The sequence below is a fragment of the Heliconius melpomene genome, chromosome 8 (genome assembly GCF_056956725.1).
Source record: "Heliconius melpomene rosina isolate 202511_hmr_F chromosome 8, ASM5695672v1, whole genome shotgun sequence".
Lineage (NCBI taxonomy): Eukaryota > Metazoa > Arthropoda > Insecta > Lepidoptera > Nymphalidae > Heliconius > Heliconius melpomene.
In genome coordinates, this window is record NC_140396.1 from 10,000,001 (window position 1) to 10,022,109 (window position 22,109).

The 22,109-nt window shown below is 34.6% G+C and overlaps 2 protein-coding genes and 1 pseudogene across 2 annotated transcripts in view; 1 reads left to right on the forward strand and 2 right to left on the reverse strand.

Moving 5' to 3' along the window:
• Yif1 (Yip1d-interacting factor 1) overlaps positions 1 to 1,898 on the reverse strand; it is a 6,967-nt gene extending 5,069 nt beyond the window's left edge. The window contains exons 1-3 of the mRNA XM_085189334.1: positions 1,738 to 1,898; positions 1,277 to 1,474; positions 157 to 242 (exon numbers count right to left, since the gene is read on the reverse strand). Of these exons, the coding sequence (XP_085045460.1) occupies positions 157 to 242; positions 1,277 to 1,474; positions 1,738 to 1,762 (309 nt within the window). The 5' untranslated portion in view covers positions 1,763 to 1,898. The remainder of the gene's footprint in view (positions 1 to 156; positions 243 to 1,276; positions 1,475 to 1,737) is intronic.
• Positions 1,899 to 6,838: 4,940 nt separating this feature from the next.
• Positions 6,839 to 20,387, forward strand: LOC146537077 (transmembrane protein 179). The gene is made up of 5 exons (XM_085189566.1): positions 6,839 to 7,048; positions 7,906 to 8,049; positions 8,819 to 8,980; positions 17,217 to 17,301; positions 17,455 to 20,387. The coding sequence occupies exons 1-5, from the start codon at positions 6,939 to 6,941 to the stop codon at positions 17,614 to 17,616; spliced, it is 663 nt and encodes a 220-aa protein (XP_085045692.1). The 5' UTR covers positions 6,839 to 6,938; the 3' UTR covers positions 17,617 to 20,387.
• Positions 19,308 to 20,215, reverse strand: LOC146537078 (aurora kinase B pseudogene; annotated as a pseudogene).
• Positions 20,388 to 22,109: the final 1,722 nt, after the last annotated feature.

Below are 22,109 nucleotides of genomic sequence, written 5' to 3' on the forward strand. Positions count from 1 at the left end.
TCGACGTTATGTCTACGAGATAGCATTTCTAATAGAAAAACTCAATTTTTCGTATAGTGCTAGTCTTCTTATCCATGTACGATATATGCACCTAAAAAATGATTCATTGTCTTAATTTTCATACGAAATTATAAGTAAACAATTAAATAATTTTACCTGTATAATAGGTTGCTGTATCATAGAGCCTATGTTAGCAGGTGCCGCTATCGGAGATTGTGCAAATCCACCCATGTATCCAAAATCTAGAACATCAAAACTCATATATTTAGTTCAAATTGGTTATATGTTATATCCTTGTTAAGACAACTGATTGTCGTAACAAGTATAATAGAAAAAATTGTATTACCTTATATATATTGTTATATTATTAAAACAATATCTGTAAAAGAGAGGAAATCTAAAAAAAATATCTTTCATTTATTCAAATATGATATATCAGATCTAAATTTAGTGACAAAGAAAAGATACAAATAAAATATCTGATATATATCACCCATACTCAAACTAAAAGGTATATTAATTCAATCAACTACTCATACTCATGCCAGCCACCCTCATTTTACTATAAGTAGATCAACAGACTAGTCTAGTCAATTACATATATAAATTAATATTATATTTTTAAATATGAAGTCATTAGAATTTTACTACAATGTTAGGGAAAGTTTACCAAAATATAGAGGGTGGAAGCTTCAGCGTGCCTATTATGGGAACAGAATATAGGGTAAAATATTTTATGTAGGTTTAAAATATTTTAAACCCACACCTAAAGAAATTAATCAAGATATCTCAACAGTTAAGACATAAGATTTTTTTTTCATTTCACAATGTTTATACCATACCTGTATTTTGTTACACATAGATGCCTATAATGGAAACACTTACTACTACAAAAATATTACTAAAGGTACAACAACGGGTAAACATCTTTGAACTTTGCTGCCAATACCTACAACTCTATTTCAGAATAAGAAGTGAGCGGCAGTTTCCCTTTGATTTTTATTTTATAAAAATATTTTTATTATTTATTTTGTTTGAAAAAATCACTTTTTAATTGTTGGTTAAAAAAAAAAATTAGGCTTTTATAGAATAGTTAAAACTGTGGTTTCATTTAAAGTGTTACTGACAAAAAAATTCTGAAACATGTAAATTGGTAAAGCTATTTCAGAGATTAACAGGCATGAATCCACAGATAAATATTTAATATCTTTGTTTTAGCTACCAACAGCAATCAGCAAAATTACTATGTGTATAGATATATTTATGAAACACTCACTTGCACTAGGATCTGGAGCTGCAAATTCCTGAGCAGGATCTAATTGAATGCCTTGTTGATAGGGAGGTGGAGGGCCAGCAGGAGCATAGCCTTGGTTGTATGTGGGGGTAGGACTGAAGGCCGGCGTTGGTGATGGAGCACCCATCGCTGAGACATCACTCACTCGTTTCGCTTTACGAGGCCCTCCGGTAGGACCAACTATAAAAGATATAGTATTTACGATAAAACGTATATATAACTTGATTGTGAATTTTTAAATTGAAAAGAAAATTGAGTTTACACGTATACACATAATTATATATATTTCTATAATTTACGCAAAATGATTTAACTATTAAAACAAATGTTTCACGTTGTAACAAGTACTATATGCATACAGCGGCTAATAAAAACGAAAGTCGTAAGTCATAATGAACTAATTGAAACATGTGACCAAGACGCAATGAATTTCATAACTTTACCGTTTCTAGATGCGTTGAAATTCATGTTTTTTACTTAAAGTACATTAAAATACATATAAAGACATATTCAATGTATAATTAAGTTATCTATTTTCAGTTTAGACGGCAGAAACACATCATCAACGACTAATTTCTCGAAATTTGACACAAAACTGCCAATTTTCAATATGACATATTTTGTCATGTCGTTTTGCGTTCAGTAATTGTAAACAAGTTCAAGTCGTTCAATAATTGTAAGTATGGTACCGATAATGCTGATATTTATAACTATTATAATGACCTTTTTTTTTCATTTTGATTGCATCTAGCATTGTTTATTTTTATCTAAATTCAAATTTAAATTCAAAATATTCTTTATTCAAATAGGCAATGAGGAATGGTAATAGGTATGAAATAATGCTTGAAAGTTCGTTACAGTAATGTTTTTACGTATACTAATACACTAGTTTTTGTTTCATTAAAAAAAAACCAAGTAGTTATGATTTTACAGGCATTTGAAGTTTGCAAAAATTTTAAATGCCGCTAACAGTCCCGCGGTCGGCGGTGACGTCACAGGTCTTGCAACTCGCTAGTCGCCGGTGATAGTTAGGAGATCTCGCGCAGTACGTTGCTTATTTGATACTTACCTGTGCTAAAGTATTAATCCAATTAATTAAAATGGATGAGGGTTTCGAAAAAGAGCAATCGGATAACCTACTCGTAATAAATGGATTTATGGTTGCCGATTATTTATCGAATAATAGTGATTTCATCGCCGCAGAAATGCAAGGAGTAAAAATGCGAAGATAAGTTTTGTTGTCTAACTAGTAATATTATGTCGATTTGGGGTAGGGATACATAATAATATCTTATGTTATTTTATTTGAAATTATTTATTTAAAACTGTAATGTAACCTAACCTAACTAATATTGTAGGTAACGCTATTTGCGTTAAAAGTACCAAACCTTTTATTCCAGTTCAAAGTAGTAAGATTGTTTTATAAGTGAAAGTAATATAATAATAATATAACTAAATACATGCAGTAAGTTGAGCAGATGTACATTTTCTTTTATGTAGATTTTTAATATTTTTATATATGTATATCTGAATAATATTTTTATTGTGATTATTGTAGATCGGCAAGAGAGAGTTATGGTCATGATGCTATTGCGTACGTATAAGTTAAAAGAGTAGGTAATGTATGTATTGCCAAATGTAGATTACAGCAGAACACCGCGCACGTATTAAACCATATTATTGCAGTTTAGAATGCAATGAAAAGAACCAATAAGTTTATACGTAATCTGCGAAGATTGTGCCGCCAGCAGACGTGATTGTAAACATACCATGACATTTATAATGGGCTACATCGTCGAAACGACGAGTCTTCAACAACTGCAACCAAGTCTTCTTTCTCTTGGCATTAATCCCGGCGTATGTTGCCAGGGTCTGCCTTCCTGCTTAACCTACTCCACTTTACACGATCTGTGTTGTGGTTCGACCATTGGTACCTGCATAACGACATGTAAACACTGCATCCTTGGGCGTTCGGAGGTCTAGCTCCAGGGACAGGATAGACATAGCAGGGTACCAGCATCCGACACAGTTCCTAACTGGCGCAACGTGGCCATACCATCTTAGGCCACACTCTTGGAGCTTATCCGCTATGTCATGGACCCCAAGACTACCTCGAATGAATGTGTAACGTATGCGTCAGACCGCGTTACGCCGCCCATTCACCTCAGCATCTTCATTTCCGTGACGTGAAGATCCTCAGCATGCCGAGATAGTGCTGGCCAACATTCACTGCCGTATAAAAGAACCAGTCAGATGATGCTCTCATATATCAGCCCCTTGAGCTTGGGTGGTATTCTGCGGTCGCAGACCACACCAGATCCAAGGTACTTGAAACTTTTCCAACTTAACGCCTGGCTCAGGACCTATAAGGAGAGTGCTCGAGTCCGGGCTCCCTCAGGCTATGTATTCGGACTTCGACACATTTTGTTTAAGACTGCCGTTCTCAAGCGCACCCTTCCAGAGGTTCACTTTACGCTCCAGCATCAGTTGGTTCTCTTCAATGAGTCCCAGTCATCGGCATACATCATCAGCCATGGAGGCTGGTCCTGGATGTGAGCCGTGACAGTATCCAGCACTACAGGAAATAAGAACAAACAAAGAGCCGAGCATTGGTGAACCCTCTACTGTAATCTAAAGGGTTTGGTGCCGCCAACAGCAGTCGCTAATCGCAAATCGCTAATCGCAAATCGTTCGATTCGAATCGGGATCGTGGTACATATACCTAATAATCTCAATATAGGCCTCAGGGATCGCAATACCCTCTAAATACATTGACGAGGCACACAGTTAAAGGCCTTCTGCAAATCTAAAAAGGCCGCAAATCTAATGCAGAGCTCTTCTTTTTTCCTGTATGCCTCCATCAAAGTTCTGAGTAGTCTCTCCATTAAAGTACTGATTAAGTTTGTGGTAACGCTCAAGCCAAGCCAAGTGTTGTTGGAAGAAATTCAAGTTTTCTAGTATCGATACTATATTAAAAATAATCAAAGCTAAAGATTTTGTACAACACGCCATGAAACCGAGTAAGATAGAACTGTTTTTTTGACAAAGTACTATCAAAACTTCAATATTTTAAAATACAATGCTCGCTATTACATTATGTTTGTGAAAAAAAAAAAGATTTTAAAAATATATCTATAAATTATTTATTAAACAAAATTAAATTTGTGGTGGAACGCCAGCTAAAGAAGAGCACGAACTGCGAGTGAACGAAGACGAACTGAGCGAGCGAGTTTTGCAAGACCTGTGACGTCACGCGAGTCGGTTATGGCCCGACGGAATCTCGCGTCGCGCGCTTACTTTAAAGGACAATATCTCAAAAACTAATAGATGTATCAAAATAATTCTTTCACACGTATTTTTTGTTTTTAAAAGACAATACGATGAGCTAGAATTTAAATTTTGTGACGAGCCCGGACTCGAGCACTCTCCTTATAGGTCCTGAGCCAGGCGTTAAGTTGGAAAAGTTTCAAGTACCTTGGATCTGGTGTGGTCTGCGACCGCAGAATACCACCCAAGCTCAAGGGGCTGATATATGAGAGCATCATCTGACTGGTTCTTTTATACGGCAGTGAATGTTGGCCAGCACTATCTCGGCATGCTGAGGATCTTCACGTCACGGAAATGAAGATGCTGAGGTGAATGGGCGGCGTAACGCGGTCTGACGCATACGTTACACATTCATTCGAGGTAGTCTTGGGGTCCATGACATAGCGGATAAGCTCCAAGAGTGTGGCCTAAGATGGTATGGCCACGTTGCGCCAGTTAGGAACTGTGTCGGATGCTGGTACCCTGCTATGTCTATCCTGTCCCTGGAGCTAGACCTCCGAACGCCCAAGGATGCAGTGTTTACATGTCGTTATGCAGGTACCAATGGTCGAACCACAACACAGATCGTGTAAAGTGGAGTAGGTTAAGCAGGAAGGCAGACCCTGGCAACATACGCCGGGATTAATGCCAAGAGAAAGAAGACTTGGTTGCAGTTGTTGAAGACTCGTCGTTTCGACGATGTAGCCCATTATAAATGTCATGGTATGTTTACAATCACGTCTGCTGGCGGCACAATCTTCGCAGATTACGTATAAACTTATTGGTTCTTTTCATTGCATTCTAAACTGCAATAATATGGTTTAATACGTGCGCGGTGTTCTGCTGTAATCTACATTTGGCAATACATACATTACCTACTCTTTTAACTTATACGTACGCAATAGCATCATGACCATAACTCTCTCTTGCCGATCTACAATAATCACAATAAAAATATTATTCAGATATACATATATAAAAATATTAAAAATCTACATAAAAGAAAATGTACATCTGCTCAACTTACTGCATGTATTTAGTTATATTATTATTATATTACTTTCACTTATAAAACAATCTTACTACTTTGAACTGGAATAAAAGGTTTGGTACTTTTAACGCAAATAGCGTTACCTACAATATTAGTTAGGTTAGGTTACATTACAGTTTTAAATAAATAATTTCAAATAAAATAACATAAGATATTATTATGTATCCCTACCCCAAATCGACATAATATTACTAGTTAGACAACAAAACTTATCTTCGCATTTTTACTCCTTGCATTTCTGCGGCGATGAAATCACTATTATTCGATAAATAATCGGCAACCATAAATCCATTTATTACGAGTAGGTTATCCGATTGCTCTTTTTCGAAACCCTCATCCATTTTAATTAATTGGATTAATACTTTAGCACAGGTAAGTATCAAATAAGCAACGTACTGCGCGAGATCTCCTAACTATCACCGGCGACTAGCGAGTTGCAAGACCTGTGACGTCACCGCCGACCGCGGGACTGTTAGCGGCATTTAAAATTTTTGCAAACTTCAAATGCCTGTAAAATCATAACTACTTGGTTTTTTTTTAATGAAACAAAAACTAGTGTATTAGTATACGTAAAAACATTACTGTAACGAACTTTCAAGCATTATTTCATACCTATTACCATTCCTCATTGTTAATTTTGTCAATCAAATTTTTTGTTAATTTTGTCAATCAAATTTTTTGTTAATTTTGTCAATCAAATTTTTTGTTAATCAAAGTTTGACAAAATTGTGAGCTGGTTATATATTATTTTTTCAAATATTTTACTTAGAGACGGCAAAACAGAGATCGGTCTGTAATTTCCTGGGTCAGTTCTATCTCCACTTTTGTAAAGCGGCACTATTTTAATATATTTCACATGACATGACATAATAATACGAGTAAAGTGCTTAGTAAATATTTAGCAAAATACAACTTGCATCAAAGAAATATAAATAAAATTCTTCATTGGCAAGTGGTGTGCGTTCTCCACTTAAGTGTGTGGCCGTAAACGTAAACGCAACAGGTTGTGGGTTCTAATGAAAAATTCATTTCTTCGTTCTGGTGTCAAGGCGAAGTGAGGGGTTGAGTTCTACCTCTCAATACCCAATGTCTCCAAAATTCTAATGGAAAAAGTGGAGCAGGTTATTTGTTTTTATATAAGTAAATAATTTCGATAATGGCAATAATTTTTTAGACTGACTTTGACTAATATTTTACTATTTGACATCTAATATTTGTGTTGTTGATCTTGTATCGCAATTACAAACAAAATACGGAAGTTTATTTTTCCAGTGGAATTTCCTCACTATGGCGTTAACAAACGTATTGTTGTTGAGTCAGATAGCTGGCTATGTGATCGGGCTGATTCTGTCGCTTTGTATAATTGTGCCTATGAGTATGCATCAAGACGAATTTAGGTATTTATGTTTTACTTAGAACCATAGTCGTTAACCAGTTTCCTACTCTTCTACTTTGTAAATTGTGGGAAATGTATAAAAATTAAAAAGTAGTTGAGGCCTTCGTGGCGCAGCGGCACAAGGTGTGTCTGTAACGCGACGGTTGTGGGTTCGAGGAAGTGAAATATTTATTTACGTTTACATTTCCATTTCTTCGCTCTGGTATCGAGGCAAAGCGTGGCGTTGAGTTCTGCCAGTCAACACGCAATGCCTCCAGAATTCGGCGGAAAGTGGGAAATGGAGTGTCTTAACACTAGGTTCCCTTTGCTTACCCTGCTGTGTACGGAATACAGAGTGATTTGATTTTTCTTAAAAGTAGTCAGCAAGTAAAAATGAATTTGTTATCTGGACAATTTTAAATATTTATTATTGCTATGAGTATATATTATTGGAACGAAGTTCCTTGCGGCTGGCTTGGAAGGGATAGGGGTTTTTGCTGCGTGACCAAACTGAAAAAAAATGTGATAGTAAAACCGTAAGAAAAATGCACAGATGAGTAGTGTATAATACCTTTCTCTTTCTCCCTCTTTCTTTTCATTCTCTCATAATTTTTTTGCATGATTGTGTGTTATTGTTGTTTTTTTATTTTAAGTAATTTATTATTTCCTAAAATACTGAATTTCCTAAATACTTTCTTGTACTTAAATAAAAACAAATCAGCAAAATTTAAGAGAAAAATCAATAAAACCTACATAAAATTGAGCAAGACTTTTTTTACAATTTGTGTCGATTCTACATTAGCCGAAGGAACTTTGTTCCTACCTGGTGTCCCCCGACACCACATTTAATTTTATTTACTATTATTATGTTTATTCCAGTGGCCACTGTCTCCTCTTTTCTAAAGGCACTTGGCAGGAAGAGGATGGTCAGCTGCTAGTAATGTGGGCTTCCCGTGCCTATTGCAATTATGTGATTGTAGTAGGCATAATTATGTTTATTGTATGTTGTGTACAAATATACAGGTAATATGGAAAATGAAGGCAAATTGTAAATGCTTAAAGAAATACAAAAAAAAAACACTTTAGGTTCTTTTCTACATAGTAGTAAGTAGACAACCAAGACAACCAAGTGTCACCAATAGAACCAATAGAAGTAGGGATTCAATCCACAATCATTGTGTTCAGTACAACACTGACCCACTGCTCCCCAATGACCGGAGGAATGGGGGAAATGGAATTAATGAAGGAAATTATTTAATTTTATCACAACTATTATGGCACCATGGAACATTTTCTGAAAGTACTTCTAAGAGCAGTGCGAGGTGCATGTGAGTGTGAATGGGTTCAATCTTGACTCAGGACTCAGGAGAATGAATACATTGACTTATTTCATTTCTTCATTCTGTTAAACAATGCTCAACTTTGAGTTTTGATGCTTTACACACAATTTCCTAATATGAAATGATCGAAAAATTGGGATGAATATTAAGATTTTTAAAACTATACTTTTTTCTGCATACTATGGTAGAGGTGGAAGAAGTATTTTGTGATTACATATAATTTCAGTACATATCTTTTGTTATTACTATTACTGAATATACTTTCTTCTAACACATATTTTTTTAGCTTCACAATGTTTGTTGCATATATAGTATGGTAGGCAAAGAGACAGAGTGTTACAAATTCTGTTCCTAAGTTTTGGAAACATTGAGTGCTTTATCCAATTTTCCAATAATTGAGTGTTAAATGGCAGAATTACCAAATGATATTCTATTTAATGGTATTTTTTCAGGCTTTCAATGTTCATGTACCGTGGCACAGACAGTTCATTCCTCTCAGCGTTCATTGAGGCGGTTGGTTGTGCTATACTGTGTGTACTGGCTGTGTCTGCTGCTGCCATTGTCACTCTGGGCTTCATGACCTGGTGTCAGAATATTGTGGAGAGGTTTCCCAGGTAGGGGTTTCATTACTATGTTACTTTATATATTTTTATTTATTTAATAATTACAATTAGTTTCCTAAATTAAAATTGACATCAATCAAGCAGTGGTTAAAGCACTTGAATAGTATACAATAAGCATGGTATAGAGTCTTGCTACATTTTTTTTTTGTTTTTTAATGTGAAACATATTTTTCTTAATGTAAAAACTATCCAAAAAAAAGTCCAGTCTAAAAACTATCCAAAAAATATCATCATTCTATACTAAAATAGCCTAGTATCACAATCGTCGCATTGACAGTCACCCATTCGTACCTGAGCTACCACATCCTCAACATTTATACCCTGAGATCCGGCTGTTGAATCCTGCATATATGAGTTTTCTTAATTAAACCTATATTAATGAATAATACATGATTAGTAGAACAGATTACACCTGGGTTGCCTGGAAGAATCCTGCCGCAATCACCTTTAATTACATTTTTTCGTAACTCATTTTTGGAGAAAATTGCACCCATACGTTTTTTATATGAATCGCACATCATTTGAAAGATAATCGCATAAGGAATTGGAAAATTAAGGGTTGCCAGCTCTCAGTCTGCCGCAAGTCTAGGGTTGCCTGGTTTAAACATGTCACTAAATGTTAATAATTTGCACTCATGTGTTTTTTTAATGAATTATATATCAAATTAAAGCTTATTTTTTTCTGAACACTATAAAGCAGGGTTGCCTGTAAAATTCCTGCCGCAAACAGGGGTTGCCAGGGTTTGAAATATTTTATTCCGGTTCCGTTTGACTATGAGAATAGACGATGAAATGCGCGGTCTGCCTTATATTTTAAAGTAAAATATTTTATAGTAGAAGGTCAATCTTAAAATCAATGTTTATTCTAATTGTTCACCTGTTAAATGATGATTTGATTCATATTAAGTACACGCAGAAAACTATTTAATGATCATGGGGCAGAAGAAATCATCCTTATTTTTCAAGTAAAATAATGAATCTATAATATTGAGTCTTTGCAAAATCTATTTTCTAAATACTAATATTTATTTATTAATTTAAATTACCATTTTGAAACAATTAAATTATCTAATTAAATAAATGTTTACAAATATCGATCTACTATAAACTATTAATATACATACATATACATCATGTTCCCTTAATATAATGAAGGGTGACCATTATTAATAATAATAAATAAATTTATTTATTTAAGACATTAGTCCACTTGTTAGTAACAATTAAAACTTACCCTATGTTAATACAAACACAAACACACAAATATACAAACAAAAACTGGCTTCCGTTGAGACTCCTACACTATTGACTGTAGCTGGTAGCAGGAGCATGAAGATTAGCCCAGCGACTAAGCAATGGGGAGTCCCATCGGTCAGCCAACGTGCTCAGGATGGTGTTCGATGCTCCGCGCACTCGCGCCCACAGCGAAGCGCACCGCTTTCTAATAATCGCGGGGAAACAATCGGTACGCGACTCGGCAAACATCAACGACGCGCTACAAAAGCGCGGCAGATCGAACAACATCCTGAAAGCATTATTATATTGAACGCGCAGTGCACCGTATGTCCGCTGCGTAAAGTTGACCCACAGACTGCACGTGTAGAATGTTTGACAGTAGGATTTGAAAAGCGTCAGTTTGACCTGTTGGCTACAACGCGCAAATCTGTGAATCAACATGTTACAGCGGACAGACAGCGCCCTACGCTCTCTTTCTATATCCACCGTGTCTGACAAAGTCTCCGTGACCCAGTGACCTAGATATTTAAATCGGTCAACTCTTTTTAACTGAGTGCCCCCTAGATCAACACTAGTTACTGTCCGTTGACTCCTCAGGTCCTTCGCCTGAAAAACCATGAACTCACTTTTAGATGCATTATATCTAAGCCCATGGGCCACCGCGTACTCTTCACACATGTGAAGCAACTTATTCAAAGCACCGATCGACGGGCTCAGCAGCACCATATCGTCTGCATAGCTGATGTTGTTGATGCACGTCCCTCCTACATGACATCCTATGTAGGTGCTGCTGAGCCTCTCGATCAGCTTGTTAACATAAAAGTTAAAAAGCATGGGTGAGGACAATCCCCCCTGCCTCACTCCACATTCCAAACTGTAATCATTCGACTGCTTTCCAGCCCATTTGACACAATTCCTCTGGTTGTCATACCAATATTTAAATATTGATATAACATCGAGAGGCAGACCGGTTTCACACTGTAGCTTATTCCACAATAAATTGTAAGAAACTAAATCGAATGCCTTCGACAAGTCCAAAAAGCAAGCATACACCGGAGTTTTTCGAGCTGTGTAGTACTGCACAGTCTGCTTGAGACAGAAAATGGCACTCTCTGTAGACAGACCAGGCTTAAAACCAAACTGTAAGTCATGGAGTTTGATACTGTCGGCCAATCTTCTGTCAAGCAAACCGTCCAGCACCTTAGCTATAATCGTAGCCAAGGATATAGGTCTATAATTGGACAAGTCGGAGGCATCCCCCGTTCTATTCTTTACAACAGGTACAACAAGAGTGTACATTAACTTATCCGGTAAATAACAATGACTCATACATAAGTTAAAGAACATTGTAAGAACTCGCGGCAAGTGCAATCCTGTGTACTTTAGATGCTCGACACTGAGATCGTAATGCCCGGGGGACTTACCCCTAACCATTTCTTTAATAACTGAGGCAACCTCACACTCCGAAAACCCTACAGTGAAGTCCCCGTCACGACATCCAGCATCGAACACCTGCGACTGTGGAAGGAGAGGAGACACTACTTTAAAGTGTTTACGGAAAGCATTCGCTATGTCAGTCGGATTAAATTTACCATCTACACTCACGGGAAGGCTCGATTTTGGATTCAGTTTATTAGTGTTATTCCAAAATTTATTAAAATCTTTATTAGCATAATTTTGAGCAATAATATCCAATTTTATTTGTTTTTCATTATTTTGACAATATTTTAATTTACTTTTAAATAATTTTCTCGACTCGTGCTTTTTATCGTAAATGAAGCCAGTATAAGGTTTACCGTATAATATCCAGGACTGATACCAAAACCGAGCTTCCCCATGAGCGGTACTGACGTGTTTATTCCAGCCTGCAATACACTTATGCCTCTTAATTCTTTTATCTATATAGCTACATTCGGCTGACTCTCAGAATACATATAATCTCGTCATACATGGACGCTATTTTGCTTTTATGATCAGCACTTGAACATTTTTTGTCAGCACATGAATATAAATCTACCGGAAGGGTTATCAAACATAATTTACTATTACAACTATCGGTATACTTCTGTATCTGATCACTATCCCTTTCAGCCCATTTAATTTTATTTAAAGATGGTGAGGGGGCCACAATTTTCAACTGAATCTTACTTAAATTACATTCAATTAATAAGGGAAAATGATCGGACCAGTAAACATTATTATACATAACAGATGCATTAAGTACAGATTGCCGCGCGGCACTCGTAACGACACAATGATCGAGCCATCTACGAGAACCATGTGAATCACTAACGTACGTATAGGTGTCACTGGGTAGTAAATCCATATCTACGCACGACCACTTGTTTTCATTACAAAAATTTATAAGTTCACGCGAAAATTGCTCTCCGGGATGTGCATTGAAGTCGCCGAGAATAAAAACAGATTCAATACTGTTTGTCTCCACTAAAGCACTTATTTCACCCATACAGTCCGTGAAATCAACGAGGTTGACCGCCGAGTCCGTAGGCATATACACTGTGATCACAAGCATCGACTTATCGCTGTCGAGATGTATTTTGATAGCCGTCAAACGCACACTCTTACACTGAACTACCGACACACGGGGAAAAGCAGACTTCTTCCACAGTAGTGCCACACCCCCGTAAGGTCTTCCACGAAGGATACCCTGAGAGGTGTCTACTGCCGATTTTCCAGTAAACGCGAAGTCAACATCTATTGTTCCCAGAAAGTGGAGATCATGTGGTAAAAGCCATGTCTCCTGTAAGGCAATAATATCAGCTTCCCGACAGAGAGATCTCAAGCAAGCAACAGACCGTTGAACATTTTTACAGTTGAAACTAACAATTTTTGTTGTAACATCCATTATTGTTGTTTATTAAGTGTACTATTCGGCATATAGCCACTTCGATGTCTTCCTTTGAAGTCTATAAAACGCCTAAAGGCCACTCCTTCCGGCCAGAATTCATCATTTAAAAAGTATGTTATTTTACTTTTAGGCACATAGACTTTGTACGCATCGTAGTCTTTTGGCATTTTCATAACAACTTTTTCCAAGTCTACTGGCACATCGGTTTTATTTTTAACGTAATTTAGAATGCGTTACATTTCGTTACAATTTCGTTACATTTTTTGCTATATTATATGTATACAACGGAATTCGTATATCCGCAGCTTTAAAATTTTCATTTGATTGAACAATTGCTTTCCCTTTATTACCAATAAATCTATTCTTCAATTTCTTTTTTTGTACTAATATCCATTGCTTATTTTCTTCTTGACGAGTCCGTTCACCATGTTTCAAAACTTGAGAGTAAGTTTTTGTCTCTTGCGGCGAGCGGTCATTAGAACACGGCCCGTCAGATGGTATAATCGGCGTAGGTACAATCGACGCATGAGTCACGCGCGCGCTCGCCACTGCCTTCGTGTCGTTGACCGCTTCCACCGATCCGCTCTCAGCTGACTCAAAGTCGTATACCGGTAATACATCGTGAGTCATCTGTTCGGTTGATAATTGTTTTCTACTTCTACCTTCATCCTGATTTTTCTTTTCATAACGATCCTTTATTTTTGGAGATAATGAACAGCGATCTCTGCAAATATCCTTCTCACTGCTAATAGGATGCAACCCCATAGGACCACTGTTACATTCGAAACTTTCTACCACACTCGCGCCCCTTTTATAATTTATATTTCTAGATAAATTATTTATCACTGAGGTCCCTTTTAATGTTTCAATATCATGTTTCAATATATTTAAATCCTCCTTACTTGCATAGGTCTGGGAAATATCATTAACATCGCGGCGCATCTTTACTAAGTCCTTAAGTATTTGGGTTACATCGACATGGTCGAAAAGGACTGGGGGCAGTTTTTGCAACTCTCGTGCGACAAAGATCGGTAGCACTTCAGGATCAGCTTCCTTCAATGTACAAAGGATGTCGTCTATGTCTCGTACAGACTTCCCGTCACGTTTTCGTGTCTTCATCGGCTTCGATAACGAATCACAAAGTAACCGTTTCGCGATTACAATATCACTTTGAGAGAACGCTGTGACACATATGCGGCTGATACTCTCTTCGTCCATAATGTCCATTTTATTACAAATGAAGGCAAGCACTTCATTAATCACAATATTACACGACACGCATTTAACCGTTGTTGGCGCCATTTTGCTAAGTATGCACATTATTGCGGATATTTTTTTTATTAATTATATTGAAAAATACATTTCTCGAAAAATTCATTTTCTCTTCAATGAACTCTCTCTCTCTTTCTCTCTTCATCCTCTACTTGTTTGATTTGACAACGCTTGCCGCAATTTTTTTTTCTCACGCAATTTTTAATAATTTGCATAAGAAAGAAATATATATAATAGAATTATAATAAACAAAACTAGTTAGCAAAATAAATTCGAAGAAAATTCGACAGTAATGCCGACTAAAAAAAGCTATTTACGGTTTATGACCAAGAGTTGGCAAATATCAATTAGTTGGCTATTTTTTACTATAGATAAACATTTTGCGGCGCGATACAAAGCAAACCAAATGCAATAAAATTATTTTCGAAGATGTATTGTTTCTAAATGCAATGAAAGTGCAGATGGCCAAATGAGTTGTTTTTCAGCATATTACTTGCTTACCTTTCGTTTTGGAGTAAAGACGTTTTTACTTGACAAAAATGAAGACGTGTTTTTTGTGCGGCAGGAGTGAAAATGTGATAGAATTTAACAAGGAATCTCTCCAAAAGTGTAAAATCATGTTATTGTTTCACCAATTTTTTTTAAATAGTGACACAATGTACGGTTATCATTTACAATGTTACAAAAAGTTCATTGTTTTAAAACAAAAATATAAAGTATTTTTAATTATTCTAATGAAAATTCTTTTTTAATCTGATGCAAAACGTAAGTATACTTTAATGTTTAATATTATATAGTTTAATAAAATGTAGACAATTGTGGCCGTGGGAGTTGCCTCAGTTTTGATTACACTAAGTTAGGGACGTGAGTGAGTGATTACGTTTAATTATAATTATAAGAACAATTCTTTCAGACCTAAATGCCTTAAAAACTATCAGCATAGACGGACAAGTTCTTGCTAGCGACATTTTTTTATCTATATTTTAATAGTTTTTATTAGTTAAATAGTTTTCATTTACTTTCCAAAAATCTAAATATTCGTACCAAAAAGATGGGCGCCATAGTTCTTTCTACGGATACGGACGGCATTGTCAAATCAAACAAGCAGAGGGCGAAGAGAGAGAGATTGTTTATTGAAATGTAATTTTCCATATTTTCTTAATTAATAAAAAAAATATCCGCGATAATTGTCACCTCTCATTATATTAAGGAAAAATGTTGTAATTAATACCTTATAGTAGATCGATATTTGTAAACATTTACTTAATTCGATAATTTAGTTGTTTTAAAAGGGTTATTTAACTAAATATTATTATTTATAAAATAAATTTTGCGAAGACTCAATATTATGGATTATTATTTTACTTGAAAAATAAGAATGATTTCATCTTTAAATAGTTTTCTGCGTGTACTTAATATGAATCAAATCATCATTTAACAGGTGAACAATTAGAATAAACATTGATTTTAAGATTGACCTTCTACTATAAAATATTTTACTTTAAAATATAAGGCAGACCGCGCATTTCATCGTCTATTCTCATAGTCAAACGGAACCGGAATAAAATATTTCAAACCCTGGCAACCCCTGTTTGCGGCAGGAATTTTACAGGCAACCCTGCTTTATAGTGTTCAGAAAAAAATAAGCTTTAATTTGATATATAATTCATTAAAAAAACACATGAGTGCAAATTATTAACATTTAGTGACATGTTTAAACCAGGCAACCCTAGACTTGCGGCAGACTGAGAGCTGGCAACCCTTAATTTTCCAATTCCTTATGCGATTATCTTTCAAATGATGTGCGATTCATATAAAAAACGTATGGGTGCAATTTTCTCCAAAAATGAGTTACGAAAAAATGTAATTAAAGGTGATTGCGGCAGGATTCTTCCAGGCAACCCAGGTGTAATCTGTTCTACTAATCATGTATTATTCATTAATATAGGTTTAATTAAGAAAACTCGTATATGCAGGATTCAACGGTCGGATCTCAGTCTATTATATGTATATGAAAAAAATAATATATAAAATATCATATTACACCTCATTTAAGAACATAAAAATCATATTCTCTACTCCATGAGATATACGAGTATAACTACCATTGTTTTTCAATACACTCTTAGCACTGTTCCAACAACTGTTCTTAACTGTTCCACAGTGCTTTGTGTGGTATTAATCTATACAATCTATACATATCAAAGGAGATGTTCCCACTGACAGGTAAAACGCACGCACAGCCGCTGTGAGTGCGTGAAACGTACGTGAAATTTGGACAGATGTTTATATTTGTAATATGGACACCCACTAAGAAGGAATTTTGAAAAATTTCAATTCACGAAATAGGGGTTGAAAGTTTTATTTGTTTTTTTTTTTTAAATCGGCACCGATTTTTATTAGTCAGCTTCACGCTGTATCCCGTACACAGCAGGGTAGGCAGAGGGAACCTAGTGTTAAGACCCCTGCGTTTACCCCCTAAACTAAAAATAATTTCATAAACTTATTTAATAAATGGACCTTTTATTTTGAAAGTGGTGTAAGTCCATTTTCTTTTTTTTCGAAAAAATTAAAGGTTAGTAGGTCGATGATTATGCAATTTCATTTACCGACCTATTTTAAGTTGTTCAAAATATGGGTTTTTTTTGAGTAATTAAACACGGACTAGTTATATATAAAAAAATTACATTAAATTAAGCATGAATTGCGTGATAGCTCATTTTTCTCAAAAATGGACTTACACCACTTTCAAAATAAACGGTCCAAATATTCGTACAGTCTAAGCGGGCGACCCAGTTCGGCTACTTAAATATAAAGTTATGAATGTGTTTTATTTTAATTTTCAATCAGCTGTGAAGATGCTACAGGTCAGGACATAGACAAGAAGGACAAAATATCCACTCATGGCTTCTACATTGAACTAGGGAGTGCTCAAGTGAGTATGGTTATGTTTCATTATTTCGATTTTTTCTAGCTTCATAAATGTGAAAGTTTTTGAGGATGTTTGTTCCAATTTCACGTAAAAATTACTGAACTGATTTAGATGAAAAGTTCCAATGTAATATAATAAAATTGTTTATATTTGCAGTTCGGAGCTTGGGGCGCGTTTGCTACTTGGGTAGGTTTGGCAGTATTTTCTACCTTAAAAGTTTGCCGCTACCACCAGTTGCAAAATATTCAAGTCTCAATGTACAGGGAGAGACAGAGACTTGTCAATGAGGGGGGATCTACGCCACCATTATTACATTAAATTTTATAGATAAAAGTAGAGTATATATTATAATTTTATTACTAATTATGATTATAGTTATTAAAGTTGTAGATCAAGTGAGATAGTTATTTGTGGGTTATATTATATTGTTGTTTCAATTTTAGTTGCTAAAAAATACTTTATATCAGAATTAGGGTTCTGTTTCAATAGTCAACATTCCCATAGTTAGGTACTTTGATTTTTGTCTGGCAAGAATAATTATTTCAAAAGGGCAAGAATAATAATTATTTAAAATTTTGCCAAATTAAATATAAATTGTCAAGTGTTATTTAAAATATAAATATTTATGTGACTTTTGAGTTTTGATAAAAAGTGACAGGCCAAGCACTTGTGGTACAGCAACATTAACCCTACGTTCACATGGCCTCGAGGCCCGGCGCGCGCACCGCACCGCCGTGTACCGCGCGCAAGATCTTGTACCGGGGGTCGCCGAAACACTTTCTTAAGCCTCCTTCTTGTAACTTTATATTCCACACTAAGACTCCACGAAAATGTCGATTGCATCCTTTGACTTTTTTATGCTTGCGTTGAAAAGTGCTGTAAGATATTGCCTTTCATTAAAAAAAACTGATAGTAACATAATGGTATAATTTTGTCAATTAGTAAATCAATAAATGCCTCATCCTCATTGTAAATTGCTAGTTAATAGTTATTTAAAAAAAATGCATTTTTTAAGCAACTTGGACGATTTTGGGGGGAGGAGTCATGTCCCCTGTGACCCCCCCTAGGGCCGCGCCTGCCGTCTATACACTATACAGTATAGTAGATCTTGTGCCGCGGGTCGCCGCATGGCCATGTGAACGTAAAACATAAACATTTAACAAAAAAAAATAAAGTTGTAATACTAATAATCAAATATAACTAACATTAATATAATTGAGGAACTATCTTAGATTTCTTCTAGATTTTAGCATTTAAGTATATTACTAACTTTAAACTACGTTACAACTATATTTATGCATCTTATAACAGTATTTTAAGATTATTTATAAAAAATATTGCTTAAACAAAATTTGATTCTCATGTTAATTATAATTTTATAACATATACACTGTTTTGAATAGACACAATGCCTCCTGAATTGAACTGGCTACCTCTGCCACCCTGCCTACCCTGCTATGTTCTATACGAGATACGAGGTGTACACTAATAGCCTAATTGTTTTTATGGCTAGTGGGGCGTGACGTTGTTTTCCCCGACTAATGGTAGTCCTTTAAGAACCTTTTTTACTTTTTCTTACTTTTAATTACATCTGATGAACACAGAAAAGTAATCCTCAATAAGCTACGAAAAAGGCAATCATGGTTGTTAGAAATTTGATTTTAACAAATTATTTTAGTATCTTATATATTGCCAGTTAATTTTATAACCACGTTTTATCATTAATAATTATTAAGTAACTGTATTAAATTTTTACATTGTTTATTTTAAATTCTTAGATATTAATTTAAACAAAATAACTAAAGACGTTTCATAGTTTATAAATTAATCAATTTTAATAATTTATTATTATTTTTAAAATTTTAATTCTAAGACTAATTCACTATACAGAAACAACAAGTTCATCTTCGTGAAAATACAGCTCACATATGTTATTTTTGTATTTTTATTATTATACTAAAACATGTTTACTTGTTAGTTTTAGTTTTAGTATTATAATTTCCTTGAACCTAATAATGGTTTTTCACCCAATCTAATGATAGTCTTTCTTTACTTTTTACTTTTAAAAGCTTAGAAATAAGATCTTTATCTTCTTTTACATATCTTGGATATACAAAGTCCAGTGAGTGAATCCTAGCAAATGTTTCTTCCACGCTTCCAGTTTCAAATTGTGTTTTTCCAACCAAAAATTCGTATAGCAATACTCCAATACACCCACAGAGGTCAACAGAGAGGTCACAGAGGTCACAGAGGTCAACAGATGCATCATATACTTCTCCGTTAATCACACATAATAATAATGTGCGTCGCTCTGGTGGCATATAAAGAGGTGTTCCACATATAGTATTACGTCTTTCTGATAGAGCATGCACAGAACATCGAAAGTCAGCTAATTTAAGGTCACCATTAAATGCTACTAAAATGTTTTGAGTTTTCAGGTTTTATACCTCTATGAGTGACATGATCTTGATGGCAGTATTCTACTTCATCGGTAACCTGATATATATATTTTGCACCTTTATTTTTTGGGAAACGTCAATTAGGTGATTTTTTAAGTGTTTATATAATTCACCAACAGCAGCGAATTTCACTTTTACAAGTTAGATACGTCCTTCATGATGAAACCATGTCCGTAATCTGAGTATATGTGTATGTCTCAAATGTACAGTATGTCTGTACTTCAATTTCCCGCAATACATGTTGTTCACACGAAACCTCCATTATTTGTGATATTAACAACTAACAAGCCAGTCTTTTTTTCTCTTGCCACATGAACCCGACCATATGACACCCGTCCTAAAATCGAGCCCAATTCAAAATCTCTAGCAGACCATTTATATGGCGTTCCATAAGCCTCAAGGTTTATTATTTTATTCTCAAGTCCTGCAACTTCAGGTAAATCAGATTTCTTGTCCATTTTCAATTAAATTAATACTATCAACTATCACGACGAGTAATTTTCTTTTCATTGCAAAACAAACTTATTAGCTTTGCTTAGCTTTTTGCAATTTATTAAAATGTGATATTTCTAGTGAGTAATGTGTACAAAAACCTGTATTTACTGTTTATCATTATATGGTTAAACTGAATATTTTTGTTTTATTAAGCACTCTTTGTTTTTTTTACAGTGGGCAGAGAAACCTACCTCCCTTTTATTAAAATATTTCGTTCTCCGCTTTTAACCATTTTAAAACAGTGTGTTAGATATATGTAATAAGGCAACGTCTTATCGAGGTTTCCTTAGTTATTTTAAGTTATGATACAAAATATACATGAAAATCGCTTCCACTGCAATTGAATGTGTAAATTACCCCATTATTTTGTGTGATAATTTTATATAATATACTTGTACTCTAATTGACATCTTAATAAAACACCGTTTTATATCCAAACACGTTTATTTTAAGTATAAATCTTAGATAAATAGAGAAAGTATTTGTATGTATCATACACATTGTATGTACAAAAAGCTGGAAGCTTACAGTGTATCAAACTTAGATTTTAGGTGTAAAAAAATACAGAAAAAAAGTGTTATTTTTTAAAAAACAAAATATAAGTAAAATTTCAAGAGAAAGGAAAAATGCAAATTCTTTGCAAAAATGCGCGTTATCTGAAAAATTTAGGAATCGTTTATTAATTGCTTTTGTTTTAGAGAATCTTAGATTTACAAAATATATAGCACATAAATAGTAAAAATGTTACATGCCTGTTAAAATAAATATAACTTCTAAGAAACTTTAACTTAATTAAAAAAAATCTGAGAAATCACAACTTAACTAAAAATATGTCTGTGAAACTTTCATTTAAATAAAATATTTTTTGAGAAACCTTAATAAAAAAATACTTCTGAGAAACATTAAGGATACTAAAAAAATACTGGCATAACTGAGTGTCTACTCGAATAAATTTTTGATTCTATTTCACAGATAGATCTTTGGCTCTTTATTCCAAAATGTAATCTATAAAGAGCTCTTTATAGTTGTCAGTTATGTCAGTTACAAAAATATCGCAAAAATAATTTACAGCACGCTCGATACGCCATTAATTAAGAACAGCTGACTCACGTAAAAGCCATAAAACAAGAAACAGAATAATTTACACATAGTAATACTGAGTGAATCAGTATGAAGTAGAAAATGTATAGAAATATATTTTATATAGACTCAAACTTTAATTTTGCAATTGGATTCACTTAATATTTATATTTCTTTTATTTACTATAATTATGAAAAAACTGTCGCACTCATACAAGAAATAAAATCTATTTAGGAGCATATGTTATTCTAAGTAATATCAAATTAAAAAACTATGATTACTTATACTATAAAATAGACTAAAAACACACCTATAGTCGCCTTAAAGAGATGTTTCTTCTGATAAATAAAAGTTATATTTTATTTGAATGTGAAAAAAGTTAGTACTTATTTGTGCTGAAAACATCACCGCCTGATGATGTAGTCGAGAATGATTTAAAGAAGTTTACAAGTAGGCGTGACGAATCTTTTAAAAATGTGATAAGTAATATCCCTGTAGAAAAGTTTGACCAATATTAAGTAGAGTGCATTAATTTTATATTCTACTTATAAACTTATTGACATCATGCACACATTCATCATCATCATTTTTGCCCTTACTTCTTCCGTGTCGAGACTCTCCTGGTCTGCACGCCAGGCTTACCTGTCCCTACATCGGATGTCCATTTGATACCCCTCCCCCTCATCTTCCACAGCACTTTTCCTCCTGACTCGTCTTCGTTCTGTTTCTTCGTCATGTGAATCTTCAAATATGTCTCCCGTGAATTTCTCCTTGCA

Bases quoted from the DNA above. Each gene is read 5' to 3' on its own strand.
- LOC146537077 (XM_085189566.1), top strand. From the start codon at position 6,939: ATGGCGTTAACAAACGTATTGTTGTTGAGTCAGATAGCTGGCTATGTG. The intron at 7,049-7,905 runs GTATTTATGTTT...TGTTTATTCCAG, and splicing joins ATGCATCAAGACGAATTTAG to TGGCCACTGTCTCCTCTTTT. The intron at 8,050-8,818 runs GTAATATGGAAA...GTATTTTTTCAG, and splicing joins TGTTGTGTACAAATATACAG to GCTTTCAATGTTCATGTACC.